The 21,859-nt window shown below is 35.2% G+C and overlaps 1 protein-coding gene across 2 annotated transcripts in view; it reads left to right on the top strand.

Annotated features, from left to right (window-relative positions):
- The window catches only part of FAT4 (FAT atypical cadherin 4), a 168,842-nt gene that overhangs the window by 106,533 nt on the left and 40,450 nt on the right, over positions 1–21,859 (top strand). For both annotated transcript variants that reach the window (XM_029941196.1, XM_029941188.1), the window contains exon 7: positions 11,474–11,654. In XM_029941196.1, the coding sequence (XP_029797056.1) occupies positions 11,474–11,654 (181 nt within the window). The remainder of the gene's footprint in view (positions 1–11,473; positions 11,655–21,859) is intronic.

Raw genomic sequence — 21,859 nt, 5'->3', positions numbered from 1 at the left:
ACTTTTTGGAGACGACCCAGTCTATTTTCTTTATATTTGAGATAAGAAAATTGAGGCCTGAAATAATTAGGCAGTTTGGCAGCACTTGAAAATGAGACTGACAGAGTCAAGAACAGTATTAAGGATTTCTGCCTTTCAGCTGAGTTCTTGCTCATGTATACTGTACTTATGAATCAGGATCTGCTGACTCTCATTAAAACACAGATTTCCAAAAATGCTGTTTTAAGAAAGCTTTTCTTCTTATATGCTGTTCCTCGTACCTTAATGAATAAGACATTTAACTTTTTTTTCCAAATACATTGAATAAATGTTCAAAATATTTTAGTTCTATTTTAATGTTCTAAATTAATTAGAACAGGTAATTTCAATATTGATCTTTTGAATATAGGTTTAAACTTAGCCATTGTTCATGTTAAATTGCCAAGTAGGAGCAGATACAAAAAAATTCATTAAAATTTTCAGGTAGAAGATGATAATATTACTGATTATCCCTGCCAGTTGTCATTTGCATTTATTAAAACAAAACCATGAAGCTATTTCTTTATGTTTATTTAACTTTGAGAGAGAGAGAGAGAAGAACAAATAGAGGAGGGGCAGAGAGAGAGGGAGACACAGAATCTGAAGCAGGCTCCAGGCTCTGAGCTGTCAGCACAGAGCCCAACTCAGGGTTTGAACCCCTGAACCATGAACCTGAGGTGAAGTCGGACACTTATCCGACTGAGCCACTCAGGTGCCCCCATGAAGCTAATTTAATAGACTTTATAAGTGAATATTGATTACAGTCAATGAGACTCTTCTGCATCTATAGGCTATATGAATGTGTAACAAGCATCTTGATACTGTGTTGTCAGAAAATATTTGTGGAGCAGTCTCTTCAGTTCTTCTAGGTATTAGAGATACAATGGTGAAAAGTGCAAGTTTCTGTCCTCAAGGATAGGCAATAAATAAAATATAATACATAGCCCAGGAGTGATATGAGATGCTATGAAGTTAAATACAGCAGGTTAACTGGCACAAGGGTGAGGAACTGGAGATACTAATTTTGACAGTATTGTCAGGAAAGTGAACTGTGAAGGTCTAGGGAAACAGTGTTGTTAGCAGATGAAACAGCCCTGAGGCAGGGATCAAGTTGACCACACCCAAAGAACTGCAAGAGATGCTGGATGGCTGGATAAGGGTGAAAATAAGTCTTGGAGGATAGAGTAAACAAAAGCTAGATCACACAAATATTTTAGGGGAAAGTATGGAATTTTAATTTTGTTCAAACAAAGAGGGGAAGCCTTGTTAGCACTATGGACAGGGAGTGACAAGAGATTTTGGAAAGATTTGGTTTCATGGAAAAGACATCTGGCTTTGTGGTAGTGGTAATGAACGAGAGCAGAAATAGAGATGGTGGTTAAAAGACCATGACAGCAATATCTGAAGGAGATGACATAGGGTGACAGTGTAGAGGTGGTAAGGAGCTAAATGTCTTATCCATTGCGAAGGTAGAGCTAGTGGGATTTAATGATTGAATAGGAGGTATGGGAAGTTAGGAAAACAGATGAATCAAACAGGAGTCCTAGAATAATTGCCTTAGAGGTTTGGAGACAGGGATATAGAAGAATTTTAGGATAAATTATCAAGAACTATTTTTTGGATATAGTATATTTTAGATATGAGATATCCATTGGAAATGTCAGGGAGATAGCTATAAAAGTTTAGTTCTTAGGGAAGACGGTGGGGTAGATACAACATGAACATGGAAACTCACAAACTTTCCCTTCCGTGCATTCTGAGGGCTTGTATGTGCCAGAGTTTGTACTATATCATCTCATTTAATTTCATATCAGTCCTACAAATTAGACACTATTATTCCAATTTTAGGAATTAAAAGGAAAAACAAAATAAATCTGAGCATTCGAGAAGATAAGCAACTTGGCTTAGCATGCAGCTGTCTTTCAGTGAGAATGGGATTTAAAACTAGTCAACCTGATCAGGGAGAACATTTCTTAATCATTACTCACAGCTTTCACATTTTAGCTTATCTACTGAGATATGCTTTGTACAGACCATATTTATAAGAATTTCCTCTCTTGGGATTAAATGTTATCTTTATATTTAAAAAACACTTAAAAATGAGTGGTTTTTAGCCATTAAAGCAGCTTGCAAGATAAGAATATTCATAAATTTGAAATCAAAGGATTGATATTCTCCTCAAATCAGGAAATGCGTATCCCAGGGTTTTAGAAAGTATAAAACAACTGTCAGATATTTTTCTAAGAATATACAATATGTGTGATATACACATACATACATATACAGTGAATCAGTTGTGCTATGTATGTATGTTTGCATTTAACGTGTGGGTGGTAAATTAATCAGTTCACAAACTCAATACATGATTCTTTATCTGTTCTTGGTCTAATATACAAAAGAGATATAGAGATATTCTGCATAGATTAGGCCAAAAAGTTTAGTTATGAAGCATCTATGTGACAGTATAACTAATAGGTCTGAGGGGAAAAGTTCAGTTATTAGCATTTCTAATTAAGGACATTTATCATTTTCCTGAAAGAAGGACTAAACTTCATTCGTATGCAGGGATAGAAAATTACTTTTTAATGGAAGGGAAGCATGATGCTTTTGCAAAAGTTGACTTTAAAAGCTAAAACGGCTAATCCCCATGCTTTATTTTCTTGGTGGATATATGATGACATTTCAATGAATGTTATCTGTCATATTGTTTAGTTGAGACAGTCATTGAATTACAAATTGCTCTATAATCAAAAGAGAGGTCAGAAATGTGGACTATGACATTTTACATCTGAAGAGGGCTGTTTTTTAAATGTTCCAGAAAAATGGCATTTTGTCAGCATTATTTGTGGGAAAATGTTGAAGAAGAAATTGCCTTGTCTGTTATGATGAACATTTGTAATAATGAAAATTGCTTGAAAGCTTTCCATAAGGCACCAGTGATTCCCTAAGTCAGACAGAGACAAGATTATCTTCAATTACAAAAAATAATTGTATTTAACTTGCTTCTATATTTGAATCTAAGGCAGTCTTGGTTATTTCCATCAGAGTTGTTGAAAAAATTTTTTTCCACCACCGATTTACTGATCTCATAGGCTTTTATTCAGCAAGTCATGAATCAAACAACATGCAATTTAGTAGATAGAAAGAAAGAACCTTCACAGAGCTCTACAAAGCAAGGGGTTTGTACAGACCAGATGAGCCCTCTCCAGCCTTGCTACCCTGAACACACCTGATCTTGTCTCATCTCAGAAGAGAGTGGGGTCTGGCCTGGTTAGTACTTCAGTAGGAAGAGTGAGGACATGATACAGACGTGACTGGTTAAAGCAAGGTTATTTTCCTTATATGGGGAATAAAGAAGACTTGGAGTCAGCTAAGGTAATTTGTGCTGAAGAGGCAAGTACTGGTTGGTTGACTTAGGCCTCTGTTTCTCTAGTTTGCTGAATGAGTCCATCTTGGGCTAAATCTGGTCACTTGAACAAAATACTTTTCCTGGATGAGAATCTTATTTCCAAGGTTGATAACTCATGATTGTTTTACTTCCTCTTATTTCTAGTAAGACTTTGTACCATATATGTTAGTGACATTACATTATTATAAGTTATTTATATATACTTTTTTGTAAATCAGCTACTCTTTAGTAGGAAGAATTCTTCCTACATAGAATTTCATTTGTGTTTTCATTAGATACAAATACAAAAACAGATGATTTGACCTCTAAAATTCTGTTAAGTCAAAGCTAGAATTGTCGTTATGTTGCATAGAATTAAACTTTAATAAAATAATTTCAGCATAGATTTTATTTCCTCACGTAAGCTGTAAATATGAGTAGACAAAGGACCCAACTTTGAAATGGAAATAAACTATTTGCAATATTAAGGAAAATGTTTATATTATTTAAAGGTAAACATTAAGTGTCATAAAAACTAACTTAATTTTACTGCAGGAACGTTTCTTACCTTTTCAAAAGTCCTTCATTTTACCCTTTTAAAACATAATTATTTTTGATGTGTGTTTTGATAATTATTTCTTAAATATATAGTTAGATATTTAATTAATATTTAATTTAAGTAGGCAGGAGGCAGGTTGTGTTTACCATTTGCCTTTAATGTTTCAGAGTTTCAACATGTACTGAGAATTTTGTTTTTTAACGTCCTCTAAAAAGTAATTCCTCAAGACCTGTTTTTGGTGCAGGATAAAATATTTTGTTTACATTATATATTACTTTGTAAAATTTTTGAATTATGGCTAAGTGTACATATACAACATAATTACCATTTTAATAATTTTTAAGTGCACAATTCAGTAGCACTAAGTACATTCACATGGTTGTATGACATTTCAGTGTCATTTTCATAACATTATTAATTAGTTTCTTTTCTTTTTACTAATCATTTCTATTTAGTATAAAAATTTATCAAGGGAATATATTTTTGGTAAAATTCCTATAGCAATAACTTGAAACTCAAGTATTATCTAAGTGTATGTATGCCTAATTTATATAAATATATTTGTAAAACTAATTAGCAGTAATAAATTACATTATGAATGTCACTTTTAAAATACAAGGCTTCTGGACGTATTTGAAATGTTCCATACTTATTTGCTTTATACTTTTGTTGAATTCAAATGTAAATCTAATCACACAAGTTCCAATGTTAATATAGAATGACTGAAATTCAATAGCGTTTCAGTGGATGGCTTACTGTGAGAAAAATGTGTTTACTTCTTGGGAAAGAAAAAAAAAAAAGAAGCTAATACTTCCCTACAACAAACACACACCCAGAGGACCTAGTCACCAAATGTTTGATGTCAAGAATGAAATCGGCTTTGTTGCAAAGCAACAGACTTTAGTTAAGCAAAAATTTTATATCTGGACAATAGTTTCTTATGTTTCAAGAAAGTATGTTTAATTTGTAAGGGTTAACATAAAAAATGTAATCTGCCTGAAATTTGAACTTAATTCATCTAGACTCATTTATTACACTTAAGAAAGATGTATTTTTCTGATAGAGCAGTTGCCTGAAACTTTTTTCTTTTTATTTTGAACTTTATGTTGATATGTTTGAGCTTATTAAGACACCAGTGTTAAAACCCAATACCCACATAATCATTTCCCAAGTTCAAAAATATAAAATATGACCCAAAGCATGAAACTGCCAAATATAATGATTATTGGAAGATTAAGCTGTAAACAGTCTCTGTGTGTTTGTGTGACTTTTTGCACACTTTTAAAAATGCTTTTCAGAATCATGAATTGTTTTATACTTGTCTAAAAATTTCAGAAGGTTTCTATCAATTTATTCATGTTTATTTTTACATTCATATATATATATGTACATATACATATATACACACATTTATACAGATGAATGTGTAAAACTTTCCAAAATGAAACTTGAAGTTCCTTTTATCTTCCAACTTATATTTCACATGTCCACTGCACCTCCTCCCTCTGCAATTATGAATTTATGAAGCCTTGACTTTTTATTTAATTTGTACCTTTAACCCTTTTCATTGGCTCCCTGTCATCAGCCACGAGCCTGTGTCATTATATCTTGCCTCTTCTTTCTGATGTGTATGTTTATCTTAAATCAATCCAAGATGAGTTTGAACAACCTTGCCTTATTACACTACTGCCTATATAATTCATCATTAGCAGATCTATTCAAACTAAACATTCTTAGTTCTAAACATTCTGATTCTTCTCCTGGTACTCAGGATTGATTGGGATCCTCTGTTTATAAGTAGTGGACTACCTCCAAAACTCTGACCTGTCTCTGCAGTTTTCTTCTCTGACCCGAGCCTCAGGCTGAGGCCTGTATTCCCAGATGTATGTTTCTAGAAGTATTCAGTTCTTTGACCTTTTAGCCAGTCACTAGACCAGATTTTCATATGAAGAAGCAAAGGAAAAGACTATAGAATGAAGACAAAGTCTAATAGTATGAATTATGGATTTACATAAAGATGAATTAAATAAAGTTATTTCTTCTATCTATTAGCTTATAGCCTAATAGAAGATATGACAGAATATGTTGATAGTAGTGATAATACAGAGTAAAGCATCAGCAATAAGAATGGCATTAGTTCAAAATTGGCTTTCTCTTTCCACTATGACTGAATATTAAAAAATTACTTAAATTCTTTGAGTCTCAAACTCTTTATAAAAACACTTAAACAGTAATACCTACCTCTTGGAATCTGTATATTAAATGTGTAGTATGTATATAAAATGTAAATATATGATCTCAAGTAAGTATTCAACAATATATTGTTTTAGTTGAAAGTTCATTTCCAAGTATTTGTTCATTCATATTGGGTTGTCTTTTCCTTTATACATTTATATTTTAATTTATAGATAAAAATATGGGATGCATTTATACAACATAATTAATATTTCAGTTTTCTACATACTAATGTTGAGACGTTTTGGTAATTGCAAGTGGAGACAGCAAATAGTTGCATGTACCAGCCTAGAGCCAACGGAGACGTCTAGACTAAAGATAAAGTAGTAGTAAACATTGTACTGCACTTCATAAGAGACATAGCAAAAATGTTAGGAAACCAGAACATAAGGACCCTAAACCACTTCCTCACATAGTTAACAGATAGAATTTAAATTTTTTGACATTTATTTATTTTAGAGAGAGAAAGACAGAATATGAGCAGGGGAGGGGCAGAGAGAGGGAAACACAGAATCTAAAGCAGGATCCAGGCTCTGAGCTGTCGGCACAGAGCCCAATGTGGGGCTCTAACCACAAACCGTAGATGAGGACCTAAGCTGAAGTCATTTGTTTGACTGAGCCACCCAAGCATCCAAAAAGGTAGAGTTTAAAGACAACTAAACAAACACAGAAAAGCAACAATGAAAACATTGCTTCATCATTCGATTAGCAGATGAGAGGAAGTGTTAAAATTTATGTGGGCCGTCAACTGGGGAACTTGTGTCTTTCATCTGAGACAAGTGATGTAGAATTAAGATTTATTTGAAATCATGGGTGTTCTTTTTTTCTCCTTTGATTTCACCTTCTTGCTGAAGGCAGTGACTTCCAGAACTCACACTATTAGTGGACAAGAATAGATGGGATCTGGGTGTTTGGTGTTAGGTTCCATCCCCATGAATAAAAGTAAAATATATGGGAAGCAGAATTCAAATTTAGGGTTAATTAAATCTCAGTAAAAGACTTAGAAATTTAGAGCAATGTGTTTGCAAGATTTCCTTATACAATCAGAAAAAATAAGACCTGCATGTACATCCTTTGGGGCAACAAGAAGGGGAACCACTGGAGAAATTGTGGTTCACTCTGGCAATTCTTGAAGAAAATCAGAAAAGAACCCTAAGTGCTTATACGCTGGGCTGCAGCAGGTACTAAGGGGAGCAAAGGGACTCTGGGGGGTTATCCTTTGTTTGAGAAGAGCCCCCACGTGGATATGGGATCACCTACGGGGCTACTTCTCAAGCTGGGACCATCTGTTGTCACTGGTGTGATTTTAAAATCTTTTGGAAAATTAGTTATTCTCTGGTATGAAGACAGTGAGATTGAACTTGCTGAATATTTTCATGCGTAAACAATGTTTTTCTCTTTTTGCTTACGAATTCAGAAAACACATCAGTAACAATATTTATGTAGTTTAGAGACAAAGAAATAAATCACATGTTCCTGACCATATGAGTTAGTCATCATTTTATGTGGTTTTCCATATATGTGTCATCAGACACACTGGGATACCAAGGATAAAACCTTTGCTTGGCAGTTACTCGTTATTTCTTAACAAGTTTAAGTATTGTTGATTAGAGAGCAATGTACATACCAGTAATATTTGTCTTCTTTAAACTCTCACGATAAAGTACCAAATTTTCTGTCTTTAAATTTCCAGTCAACATGTCCTCAGCAAAGCTATGAAAGGTCTGAGAGCTAAATGTCTCATTTTGCGACACTACTAGGGAATCGTTAAGAGGAAAGGATGACTCAAAATGTTTTCCTAAATACTATTATCATGGAGCTGAGTCAAAAGCTTTGTTGGAGAATAAAAATCCTGAGACTATAACATTGAATATTTAATATTAAAAAATGGACCTTCTTAATATAAAGTTTTCCTTTTCCTTGTTTTAAAGCAAGTATGAGAACAAGGAATGCATTGTAACTCTGTGCCAGTCACTATCCCAAGCATGTTACATTTCCCTCAGTACCTTTATGTTCTATGCTTATTAGTTCCATCTTATAGATAAGGAGACTGAGATTTAGTGAGTAGTGTTCAGTGTCAGTAAAATATATAAAAGTGCCCTCCATCTCTGCCTATCCTTTGCTTGTAAGGCCTTAATTTAGTTATTCCGTCTCTCAGTACATCGTAGCAGACATACTGTCCTTCCCATGACATCCTCTTTCGCCCACATAAAAGCACAGATATCCTCTAGTTACAATTTTTTTTCAATGTAACCAGTGAAGAAATACTAACATGATGCAGATAATTAACTTCCATTTTACCAAATTATGTATAATTAAACATACATAAGAGATTTTGTTCAAACATTGATCATCAATAATACTCTTGAAGGTATTTAGTTAGCCTTAACATGAGTCCTATGAGAAATTCAAAACCTCTGACAGGAATGTTGTCTCCAAATGCTCCACAGACTCCAACTGGCAAATAATCAGGGTCCATCACAGATGGGGGCTTTTCTCCAACTTGTGTCTTGTGTCATTCTCTGGGCCCAGCTTGTCCAGAGTCCCAGCACATCTCACTGGGTGGCACCCGTTCATCTGCTAGCAATACCTTCCAGCTTTTTGCCAGGGGCAAGCAGCTTCACATCCAAGTCCCATGGATTAAATCCCAGCTCTCTCGCTATGTCTATAGAATTGAAAAACTATTTAACCCAACCATCAGCTTATTTAACCCTAAGTTGGGGACAGCAGGCGCACTAACTGATGAGGGTCACACAAGACCGTCTATGTACACTTCTTAAACCAGTACTTGCATACTTGAGGATTCAATAAGAATTTGATATGATTATTATTATTATTATGTTGAGTGAGATTTTTAAAAATGTTTTTCATTTATTTTTGAGAGACAGAGAGAGACAGCGTGAGCAGGGGAGGGTCAGAGAGAGAGGGAGACACAGAATCCGAAACAGGCTCCAGGTTCTGAGCTAGCTGTCAGCACAGAGCCCGACGCGGGGCTCGAACCCATGAACCGCGAGATTATGATCTGAGCCGAAGTTGGACGCTTAACGGACTGAGCCACCCAGGCGCCCCTTGAGTGAGATTTTTAAAATCTTATTTGATGTGCTTCTCCAGTGTTTATAATACTGCCAAATATACTTTGTGAAATATTTGTGACATCATTTCACCATTATTTACATAAAGTGACTAGTGAAAAGACCATTATACTATTTTAGTAAGTTTATAGTTATACATATAAACAATAATGAAGACTAATTTTTTTCCTTTAATACAAAACCAAACATCTAAAAGCTAAGACTTTGGCAGTCATGAATTTAAAAATACATTTATGCAATTGGAATGTTTAATATAAAATATATTATTGAGAAAGATATTTGGCAATAGTTATCACCATGTAGCCTAAATTTAATTACATAGGTTTTAGGGATTGGTCATGCTTCATTACCGTGCCTAGATTAATTGGTTATAATATGTTTTCATTTAATGTAGAATTTGAGCTTCCTTTTATAGAGAACAGTTATGACAGATCACCAAACCCATTGTGTTCCATAATTTTCTAGTCTGTTGATTTTGGTTTCTATATATTTGAGCATAAAAGTTGAATGGTTGTAGGCCATCAGTAATTACAATCTAAGAACATAGAGAAGGTTTAAATAGTAGTAAAGGAAATGTCAGCAAATCACAAGATTACTAGAAAAAATAATATTGAAAGATTGTGAATCTCAGCCCTCTGTGAAACATAAAAGGGCACACCATAGACATTTTACAGAGGAATGAATGAGTGAATGAATGGATGGCTTTTATGAAAAAAATGTTGAGGGGGGTGTGTGGGTGGCTGTCGGTTAAGTGTCTGACTTCGGCTCAGGTCACGATCTCGTAGTTCATGAGTTTGAGCCCCACATCAGGCTCTGTGCTGACAACTCAGAGCCTGGAGCCTGCTTCTGCTCCTCCCCTCTCTCCCCCTCCCCTGCTTGTGCTCTCTCTGTCTCTCAAAAATAAATAAAAGCATTAAAAAAAGTGTTGAGTGCTAGAAATAAGTGGAATTTAAGCTTCATATAAGGAGAAATCATTTATTGAAAAGTTTTACTCTATTAAATAGAAAAAGAGAGTATTCAGGGCTTTATTTTATTTTAGATAAGCAGTTTAATCAATCTCTATTGTTTCTATTTAGAGAGATTATAGTTTGGAAAATTATTTTGAAAATGCATCTAAAGGCAGTTTATTTTACTTTTAGTTGTGAGACAACCCACAGACTCTAACCAAATATGGCTTCTGACCTTCACCACAAAGAGTCTGTTAACTTTGTGTAATACAGATAGCATGAGCCAAGGTTTTGTTCAATGTTGGCTTTTCATTATATGCTGATAACAGAGCTGGGACAGGAAACAAAGAAGAATTATTTCACATCTATATTAAATATTAAATAAATGTAACAAAAATAATTCCAAGTCAGCTCATCCACATAATGTTACTTCCAGCAAGTGGAAGATTGTGGTTTTGAGACATAAGTTCAAGCTTTATTTTTTTTCTTTACAAACAAATATTAGTTCAGAAAAAGGGATTGAAAGACCTAGAGACCCAAAGTTTTGATACTCACGCTGATAGTCACAGCTGGGAAGTTAGTGTCCTTGCTTTGTCAGCTGGCCAGCTACTCAGTGCCTATGGGTATTCTCCAAAGTTGGACTGAGCTCTTGTAATGAAATGTCGGAGAAACCAGCAGTGCCTCTTTGTGGTGTTTAAATGATATTGTCGTGTTCTACATTGGTGAATCAGCACCTTTCAAGTAGAATAAGAGGTTGACATACTCTTTTTGTGCAGTATCACCAGAAAAGATTTGAAATACCAGTTTATAAATGAAAATACCTTTCTTGGAACAAAATTAAAAATCACTCGATCACTTATAGCGTTTAGAAATTTCACTTTGAGATGTTTTCTAAATTCTCTCCAGCAGTGTTATATACAACCAATTATTGTTAAATTTGCTATTATCTTTGTTATTTGTAAACAATAAAAACTTGATTTTCTTGAAGCACCTGGGTGACTCAGTCAGTTGATTATCCAACTTTGGCTCAGGTCATGACCTCACAGTTTGGGAGTTCAAGCCCTGTGTCAGGCACTGTGCTAATAATAGCTCAGAGCCTGGAGCCTGCTTCAGATTATGTCTCTCTCTATCTCTCTCTTCCCCTCTCTTACCTTGTACTCTCCCCCACCACACAAAGATAAATAAGCATTAAAAAAATAAAAATAAAAAAAACTTGGTTTTCTTCTCCTTCTAGGGTCCCCTGCCCTGACTGGAACTGGAACGATCCGTGTCATAGTAGATGATGTCAATGACAATGTCCCCACTTTTGCCAGTAAAATGTATTTCACAACAATTCCTGAGGATGCACCAACTGGAACAGATGTTTTACTGGTAAATGCCTCAGATGCTGATGCTTCAACCAATGCGGTTATCAGGTCAGTACATTTTCCTTTGTAAATTTTGATTAGTTTTCATTAAACATTAGTCTTTGGCCTAAGTGAATATGATGGTTAAATTTGCTACAAATTCTGTGGCATTAACGCATAACACATAACACTGTTGAATAACTAACTATGCCTAAGATGAGGATTTAAACAATAATTTTACTTGTCATTCTAAAATTTTAACTACTGAATTTTATTTATATTTTTATCTATCTCATGAAATTATAGTTTATGTAGTTCATTTATAGGCCTCGGTTCACAGGGAGATTTCTTTCTGTTCACGTGATTGACTGGTACCACTTAGTGGTACTTACTTGGTATCTGGGCAGTCTGGAGCATTCAAGATGTCTTCACTCAATGGCTGGTGCTTTGGCAAGGATGCTGGAAGGTTGGGCTCAGCTGGCTCCTGTGTCTGATCTTGTAGTCTCAGGGCTTCTCAGTATGGTTCTTTGTCAGGTAGCTAAAATGGGCTACATGGTAGCTCTGGGCTCCAAGAACCTCAGGTGAAAGCTGCCAGTGCTCTTAAAGTCCTAGAGGTGGAATAGCATTCCTTCCATTATACAAAGCAGCCGTGATCTGCCTAGATTCACTGGGAAGAGAAATGCACCTCACTTCTTGAAGAGAGGTAGCTAAGAATTTTGGCCATTTTTTAAACCCAACTACTAGCCTCAATAAAAACAATTGGGTTTTCAAAGTTTAAAAAGTTTGTTAGTCTACTGAAATCTATTTAAAGTGGAGAACACCATATGGTAACTTGTTCAAAGATGTGAATACAGTTGGGTTGGATCTCATTGTGTGACACCTTCTTCCAGGCCCATTATAAACTTTAAGGAATGAAGATTCTAAGTTTTCTGGAGAAGAGTCTCAAAGGCATAAATATTTTTTACCCACACAACATCCTTCCCCTCTGTAGGCTTATACTAGGTAAATCAGAGTAGGTCAGATGGCTGTGACAGTAAGGCGTCAGAAGAGAGAATTTGAGCATTCAGAGGAGTTATCAGTCAAAGATGCCCTGTGCATGTTGATCCTGTGATGATTTGGTTAGTGATTTATTTTGTTTGTTACAAATTTCCTATTTACAAAATCACATTGGGGAAACTATTAATTAGTCTCTTTCTGCTGGCAGTGATGACTGAGTTATTTAAAATACTTCAAGATATTTTTTATTTAATAAACATGCATTGAGTTGTTCAGATGGATAATAAGACAAAGTTTCTACTTTCTTAGAGCCTACATGCTTTGTGAGATGCATAAACAGTTTAATATTATACAAAGAAGATTACTTAATATGGTAAATGTAGCCTTGAAAATAAAATAGGCTTACATAATAAGAGAGTGACAAGGGACTTTTAGGTATGGTTACTGAGGGCGGCTTCTTTATGGAAGTGATCTTTAGGCTGAAGAACTGGGCTGTTCATTGAAAGTAAGCACAGTGTGTTTAACAAGGAAGTTTTGTGAGTGTGGACCAGAGTGAGAATGGCGTCCAAGAGGTAGGCATGGGCCAAACAAGGGCTCCTAGGTCATGGTAAGAAATTGAGATATTTATTTATTTATTTATGTATAGAAATTGAAATTCTTGAAGTTATTTATGTGAGAAACTATTGCAGTATTTCAAACAGGGTCCAAAATAAACTGATTTGTTTGGATTGGATTGGAGGTCACAGGACTGTAGAATGAAGCAGTTGGAAGAGAAACCAGTGAGACCATTCAGGTGCTAATTAATATACTGATTCAAACATTAGATGGAGTGTCCTTGCACTAAGGTTGAGAAATGAAAATTGAGTGAATGTATTTAGAAAAACATTTGAGATGATAAGTGGAACTAAAAGATAGAGAGAAATAAGAGTGACCATATACTAAGTTTTTGGCTTGAACACCTGGGCAGATGGTGATACCACTATAGGTAGCACTGGAGAAGAAACAGGCATGGGGGAAACCAGGAGTTCTTAACTGAATACAATTTGAAATAACTATTAGTCATTCACATAGAGATATCAGTTGGGACATTAAAATTATGAGTGAGAAGCTTAGGTTAGTGTCAAGGCTGCAGATACAGATTTGGGAGTCATCAATGCTTACAGCACATTTGGAACCAAGGAATTGAAAAAGAGCACTTTAGGAAAGAGTATAGAGAAATAAAAGAGGGATAGGAATGGGTCTTCTGGAATTCTCCCAACACCTGAAAGGCAGGTTTAGAAGGAAAAGTCACCTAGGGAACTAAGCAGTTCTGACTGAAGATACAGAAGGAAATCTAGAAGAAAAGGGACACTGATAAGCACTGTAAGAGGAAAGGCTATGAAGGCACTTCTTTCAGAAGCTGGGACCTACTTCCAGGCAAAGAACTGAATTCTAAGAGGCTTATTCAGTCAAATCATTAAGGATGGAGAAAACGTCTGTCAGAGGTCATCGTTATATGTCTGTTTGGGTCACTGTGCTTAGTGCCACCTGGAGAGAGGCAGGTACAACCTAACTGTTTCCTGGTATGACCCTCAAAAGGCCAGTAAATACCACATCCTTTGCTTGTCCTACACCAAAGCATAGGAATAATGGAATCTATACCCTAAAAACTAAGTCTTTAGCTTTGTGGTAAGAACACAGCCTTGAGAATGAAGCTGTGTAGATTCGAATCCTGACTCTACTATTAATTGTGGGGCAGCTTACTGAATATTTCTGGGCATCAGTTTTCTTATCAATGTAATAGGTATACTACATAATAAAAGTGGCTTTATGAAATTTACATGAGGAAAACAAAACACTTAAGTGAACTACTTAGAATCACGTTAGAACCAAAAATACTCAATATCCATCCAAAGCACGTTTCCCTTTGCTTACCATCTGTTGGTTTTCAGTAAGTTCCTGACCATTTTGGAAGAGATGTCCTATCCATTGTAGTGTTATGGTCTTATAAATATTTATCTGCCATTCTAAGGAGTCCTTCTCTAAAGATTAAATATAGAGTACCACCAATCAGTAGCATAATAGTAATTGCATCTGAGATGTTTCAATTGCTGAAACACTTGTGAAGCTGCATGCTTACAAAATCAATATGGGTGCTAGAATAAGATGCTATGATGGTATGCTATTTTCTATTAGAGTATGTCAAAGTTTCACTGCTAAATGTGATCTTATGTTTGTGGGCAATGGTGATCAATGAAAAGTTGGTCTAGGAAATCCTATCCATATTTCCAGAATGTTTTACACAGTTGTACTGGTAGCTTTGAAATTATTGTTTTGGTTTGATAGTATGTATATTTTGGTTGTTTGGTTGACTGGTTGGATTTTCTTCATCCTTTAATATCAGAGAATTAACTTAATACTTTTACATTCACTGAACTCTATAAAGTGCATCTGCAAAAATCTTTAAATGACTACATTGACTGTCATATATAGTCAGATAATATAAAAATTGAATCTATTTTTATTTTGTAAAAATAATTAAATTCACTTTTAAATTAACTTAAGACAGACAATTATTATGACTTAAATTAAAATACTTTCATTGGTAAAATAAGTAGTTATACCAACCTAAATTTTATTTACTCTGGCCTCATATATTTCTGATGGAATATAATACACTTTTATATTCGGTGTTAATCACTCCTTGCTATGCATAGAATCTGGGAAAAACCCATTCTCCTGGTTAACAGAGCTATTTTATATTATTTTTATGTTGCTTATTTAAATATCACAGTGTAAATCATTAACCAACTGCTGATGACTCTCTAATAGCACAACCTGTTATGTGTCATATAATTTGTTTATTTTCCCTTATGGTCTACCATAATCTTATACACAGCAATCACCAAACCAATATTTATTTATGTTTTTTTTTCTACCCATTTGATAAAACTATAGATTTGTATGGATGGTGCACTTACTTTGAGTTATATCCTTTATTGCACTTTTAATATTTTCCCCTCTAGTAAACTAGCCTGCATTAATCCCTAGCCTTCATCTAGTTTACATATTTGCTTCCCAGACAGACACCCATTCCAGAAGTTTACTTTTAAGGAAATGTATCCCTTTTTCTTCCAGCAGGACCAAATCTCCTTTTAAACCTCACTTCTAACTTATATGTCACAGCAGTGGAGAAACTTACAAAGTTGTATTGATAGGGTCAACAATTGAAGGCAAATCCCTTACTCTGTGCTCTTAATGCCATCCCTTTTAATTTCCTCCACATCTTTAATTCAACAGTTTTTGAATTTCTGTCTTGCATTTTCAAATCATTCCTCTGCCCTGAACTATGTATTTATCTCTATGGAAACACAGAATATCTGGTATTGAACGCTGGTTCCTTTATTTACCTACCACAATTTAGAAAAGTAATGTCCATGTCTCTAAGGCTCAGTATATCCATCAGTAAAAGTGGAGATAGAAATTGTTATTTTCGATTACTTACGATGATCACCTACTATGTGCCAAGTAGTGTGATCAGTTAATAGGCATAAATGTCTCTAATAAAATTTTCAGGACCCAAAACTCATTAAATTAATGCTTTTTTCTTGTTATTCTTATTATACCTACTTGATTTCTAATATAGTCTTCCTTTCACAATATCTGCAACACAGTTGTGACTGATATCTAAATGAATGCATTGAATGAATGATTCACACTTTTGAGAGAGTGGGTCATTACCTCACAGTTTTCTCCAGCCATTTTTTACTGAAAATCCCTCAATTGATTTTTCACCTCCATTGACTTATAAAAACTAATCTATTCAAAGATTCTACTGAAATTCACTAAGTCCAGTGACTTTTTCTGAGCCTTTATTTTCCTTTACCTTTTGCAATATTTGAACCACAGGTCGTTCTTTCTTTTTGAAATTTTTTTCCTCCTCAGTGTCTATGTAAATGTTATCTCTTATTTCTCATTCTGCATCTCTGACTATGCTTTCTAATTTACCTTCTAATCTCTTTCTCTCTCTACAAAGTAATTTAGATATTCCCCACAATATTTTCCTGACCCTTTTTTCTTTACTTTTTCTTCTTTTTTTCTTTTGCTGTGTGTATGAGAGCAAAAGAGTGAGAGAGCAAGAAAAGTGTGAGAGTGAGAGCTAGAGAGAGAGGAAGAGAGAGAATATTTCATTTTCACAGCTGCAGTGACCCAGAAAACTATGCAGGAAACTCTAAATCTGTGGTATCCATTCTGACTTCATCGCAGAAATGCCTGTGTTTATAACTCTGCAGTAGACGTCTCTACCTGGAGGATCTGTTGGCAGCAGGAGCACAACATATCAGAAACCCTTAACTTTTCCTGTTTCTCATCTTGGCATTCTGCTTTCTCTTAATGGTGTTGCCTTGCTTTTTTCATTGGTGTTGGATAGCCAAAGGTCATCCTCTCCCCCTCTACTCAGTCAGTGGACAAGTTCTCATGTTTCTTCTTTACTAATGCCTCTGGCACCCATTCTTTTCTGTGCATTTTTCCTGCCAAGATTCTAGTTCAATCCACAATTACATCATGCCTGGACTATTATAATAAAAATTAACTTTCTTCCCTGACTCTGGTTTCTAATCCCTCCAATCTCTACACTACCCTGTACTGTATAATTTTGAAGCCCTCACTATGTCCTGGGCACTTTAAGTTCTGAACAGTTAGGACCTCCAGCCACCACAAGGAGAACAGTTCACTATAGGAGATAATTTTGTAATCTTGTGATTACAGTACTGTGCGACAACTATAGTTTAAGCGCAGAATGGGTGGAAAGAACAGCACACTTGATGCTGCTTGAAGACATCAGTAGAAGCTCCAAATACTTGATGATTTCTGGAAAGACTGAGAAGTAACTTATCAACAAATAAGGGAAGAAAGACCTTCTAGGCAAACCCCAAAACAGGCACAAAGGCAAAGGGCTCTGCACAGTATCAGAGAAGCAAAGGTGTTCAGTGTGGTCGGTGGGGGTTAGGAATGGGCCTTGTATATCATATGAAAAAAGTCACACTCCTTTCTTCACCTAATGGGAGAAACAACTGTAGTGCTTGAGGTAGGCAATAGAACTACTAGTTTACATTTTATGATGATTGATCTCTCAGTATTGTAGGAAGTAGTCTGGATGAAGCAAAGCCTGAGTCAGTGAAAGAAAGAGCAATGGCAGTAATATGAACCAGCTTGGGCATTCAATGGCTCAGCTTTAACAATGCTACTCCACTGCTCAAAATCCTTCAATTTCCAGTTTGCCTGTGGCATAATGCCCAGGATCCATATTCCAGTCACCCCATAAATGGCCCCAACATCTTCCTGAGCTTATTCTGCACAAGCCCAATGAAGCCAAACTGTCAGCTTCATTGGATCACTTTCTGCTCCTAGGAAATGGTTTCTGTGTTCCCAAGCATTATGGCTTTGTTCACGTTCTTTTGTATTCTAGACCAGGTTCTGCAAACTACAGTCTACAGGCTAAATTGGGGCTAGTGTCTGGATTGGTAAATAAAGTCGTATTGAGATATAGCCATGCCCATTCATGTATGTATTGCCTGAGGCTGCTTTTGTCCTGCAGTGGCAGGCTGAGTATTGCAACAGAGCTCTGATGGCCTGCAAAGCCATGTTGACTAAGGCTGGCCTTTTAGGAAAAAAAATTTGCTGACTCATGACCTAGACCACCTATTTCCCTTTTCACCACTATTGTAAGATGGGTAGCTCCTTTAAAGTTCAGCTTAAATTTAGCTTTCCTTAACAGAAAGCTTTCCTTTAATCATTCCAGTCAAAAGTGGTGTCTTTGTCTTTTGGATGCCGAGAGCAATGCTTCTGAACTGCATCATAATACTTGAATATACTGCCTTGTTTTATATTTACTTTTCTGATTTTCTTCCATTCGGGATGTAAGCTTGAGGAAGGGTCCTACTTATCCAAGTCTTTATTTATTAGTCCACCTATCCATTTGACTAAATATGTAGATGGATTATAATAGTTGATTATATATGATAGACATATTATAACTACATATGTATATATACTCTGTTATGTATGTAAACCTAGACTTTTAATTCTTATCGTTCACCAATTACACTACCAAGTGAATTTCATATGAAATTACATTTAATGCTCCAAAGTACCAGGTGAAAGGAATGTGTATCTGATCAACACTTTATAGATGGAAAAGGCAGACAAAGGAGGAATTTTATGAATTTAAGTGTTAGAAGTGAGGTAAAAATTCATGTCCAAGCGAATTGTTTTCAAAGTGCACACAACTTAGTACATATTACTAAATTATTATATTCTCGCAACATATAGCACAGTGCTTTATGCTCCTAGTGCATCTCAGGAAGAGGCAAAAAAAGATTAAAAAATCAAATTGTGATATTTTAGCTTTACAACTGCAAATGTGATTGACTTATTTTTAGGTAACAATGATGTACATCTATGCCCTTAACTTGAAACAGTAAGTTGCTATTCTTGAATCAGCAAATAAATATTTGTTGTATTGCATCGAACCAAATCAATGGAAACCAATTCTACATTGACACACACCTTGAGCACTAGTCCCTTTTGGTCTTAGCAAGCAGGTGCAGTTTCCCCTCTGGCTGACTTTTACCTTCTTTATGCTGTAGTATGATAGAACAAGTGTGTGTTGAAGTCTTAGAGACAGAAATTCAAAGTCTAGATTTACGTGTTTTGGATAGTATGCTTTGTTGTGCAACTATATTAGTCTCTCTTAGATTCAGATTCCTTACCTATAAAAAATTGAAAACAAAACCAAACTGTCAGAATTGTTTTGAAGTTAAACGACAGCATACATAAAATGTCTTGTAGTGTTCTCAGGACACACTAAAGGCCGACAGTAAGCTGCTGCAGAGCCTTAAGCACCAGCATAGATGTTCATGTATTAAAAGACAGTGCAAACCCAATCTGATAAAGTTCATATCCCTAAAAGAAATTATGGACCAGAGGAGGAAAGATCATGACGGGATGAGAACCAAGCCGAGATAAAGGAAAAGGCGTATTATCTTGAATGTCTAGCCATTTATAGAACCCTCGTGTCCCTTCTATCTGTGTGTGTGTGTGTGTGTGTGTGTGTGTGTGTGTGTGAATGTGTGTGTTTTAACTCACAAGTACATATCACATAAAATGGATATTGTAGATATTATGAGACATTTACAGAATATTTCATATTTAAAATAGACTTCAGTGGGGGCTCCTGGGTGGCTCAGTAGGTTAAGCATCCAACTTCAGCTCAGATCATGATCTCACAGTTCATGGGTTGGAGCCCCACGTTATGCTCTGTGCTGACAGCTCGGAGCCTGGAGCCTGCTTCAGAGGGAGCCTGTCTCCTTCTCTGCTCTGTCCCTCCCTCTCTCTCCTTCTCAAAAATAAATAAATATCAAAAATTTTAAGTAGACTTTTGTTACACTTCAGAATTAGGTAAAGTCTAGAAAAAAATTGCATACTAATGTGACAGTTTATTTTTTAATATTTGAAAATAGTAAAGATATTAATTATTTTTAAATAAATAATCATATCCTCCATGGCATGTATAATGGCATAAAATAAAGAATAAGAATTTACAATATAAGACCTCACCGTGGCTTATTTCATTGAACCTGGATCAGAACTCACATCATTTGCCTTTAACACATTGGTCTTCCTAAAACATCACAGTCTTGTCATATACAAATATCCAAATCTAAATTTGCATGCATTTTTCATCATTTTAATTTTATTTTTATTTGTGAATAATTGAGGGAATATTTAATCAATCCCTGATCTTTGCTGCCATAAGGCTATAAAAAGCTTGTGGTGCTATGAATTCCTCTTTTTCCCTATTTGACAGCTTCCACATCTACTGATAGACACAAGGTTTCTCAAAATAACATCACGTTATTCCCCTAATTCAGGTTCTTACAGAATTTATTGAAAGGATAAAATAATTTGATTATCTCTAAGTTCTGATTTTATAACTTTAAGAATTCATTTATAACCCTGTGATATTCTTATTTTGATATAGAGAATAAATATCTACTGTATAAAGGCATTAATTATACTTTATATAAATATAGAGTCACATCTGGTCCAGGAAATAGCTATTCACATTTGCTCCTGATCCTGGCATGTGAGGAAGCCAAAAAGAGTGAAAAATCTGAGTGATGCCAAGTACTTTGTAAATACTGAAGTCACTTCTCAGCCAAACTCCCTCTTTACCTTTTTTCCCCTATTTTGTCATCATTTTATAGGACTTCCACTTTTAAAAAATATCAACTCGCTAATAGTTCATTATTTCTCTAAAAAGGATAAAAATACTGAATGTTAGTTTTAAACTGTGAGCCGATGAGGAAGAAAGCCCACGCCACTTACTGCAATGTAGGCCTTTTTCTACTGTTAGATACTTGCTGTTGCTATGTTTTCATAGGCACAAACCAAACTAAGAAACACGCAGTTAATTCTAACAAGGGCATTTCTTTGTTAGCCTAAAGGAGACTTTTAAAGCCATCGATTTCCTTGCCACCTTCCAACTTTAAAAACAGTGGACCATAGCCAGTTTCTGAACCTTCAAGCTTAGCTACTTCTTTTCTATTTGATCTCTGAGAAATATACAGATCACTTTCCTCTTCATAAAGAAAGAGAAGCTATCCTCAGAGGAAACTCCTGCCCATTAGCCAGTCTGGTTAGTATCAGAATATCCATGAAAATGTCATATGTCTCCTGACAGCAAGAAAGAAGAGCATAGCCAAATGAGGAATGACAAATGAGAGAATTAGTAAGCAGGAATGTTTCTGTATAAATAATCTGTTCTTTAGTTGTTCTGGGTAGGCAGTGGATATCAAATACAATGTTTTGTCTTTAAAAAAGAAGATCTTCAATGATCTTCTCTGGCTTATTATGGTACACAACAGAAAAGTAATTTATAAATTCATTTAAAAGATGTTCGTTTGTGATCTGGGCCACTAACCACAGTATTCACTGATTTATGCTTTCAGGTTCACTTATTTATAACACAATAGTCTTCTGGATATATTTGGGGGACTTACATGATCCAAAAAATCCAGAGAACTTGTGAGGACCTGCTTGAGCTCACTGAACATCTCACAATAAAGATTATCAATGTGATACATAAAATTCGAAATATTTATCTTCTAGCCATATTCTTTAATTGTTGTGTGATTGTATTCTAATGGGTTTTTTTACATATCTGTCTCAGTTTTTAAATTATAGCAAATAGATGCTACAATATGGAAACCAGGAAAAAAATATGCCCATCTCTGTTC

Source organism: Suricata suricatta, chromosome 1 (assembly GCF_006229205.1).
Source record: "Suricata suricatta isolate VVHF042 chromosome 1, meerkat_22Aug2017_6uvM2_HiC, whole genome shotgun sequence".
Classification (NCBI taxonomy): domain Eukaryota; kingdom Metazoa; phylum Chordata; class Mammalia; order Carnivora; family Herpestidae; genus Suricata; species Suricata suricatta.
Note: the sequence above shows the minus strand (reverse complement) of the source record. Positions and strands in the feature narration are given on the sequence as shown.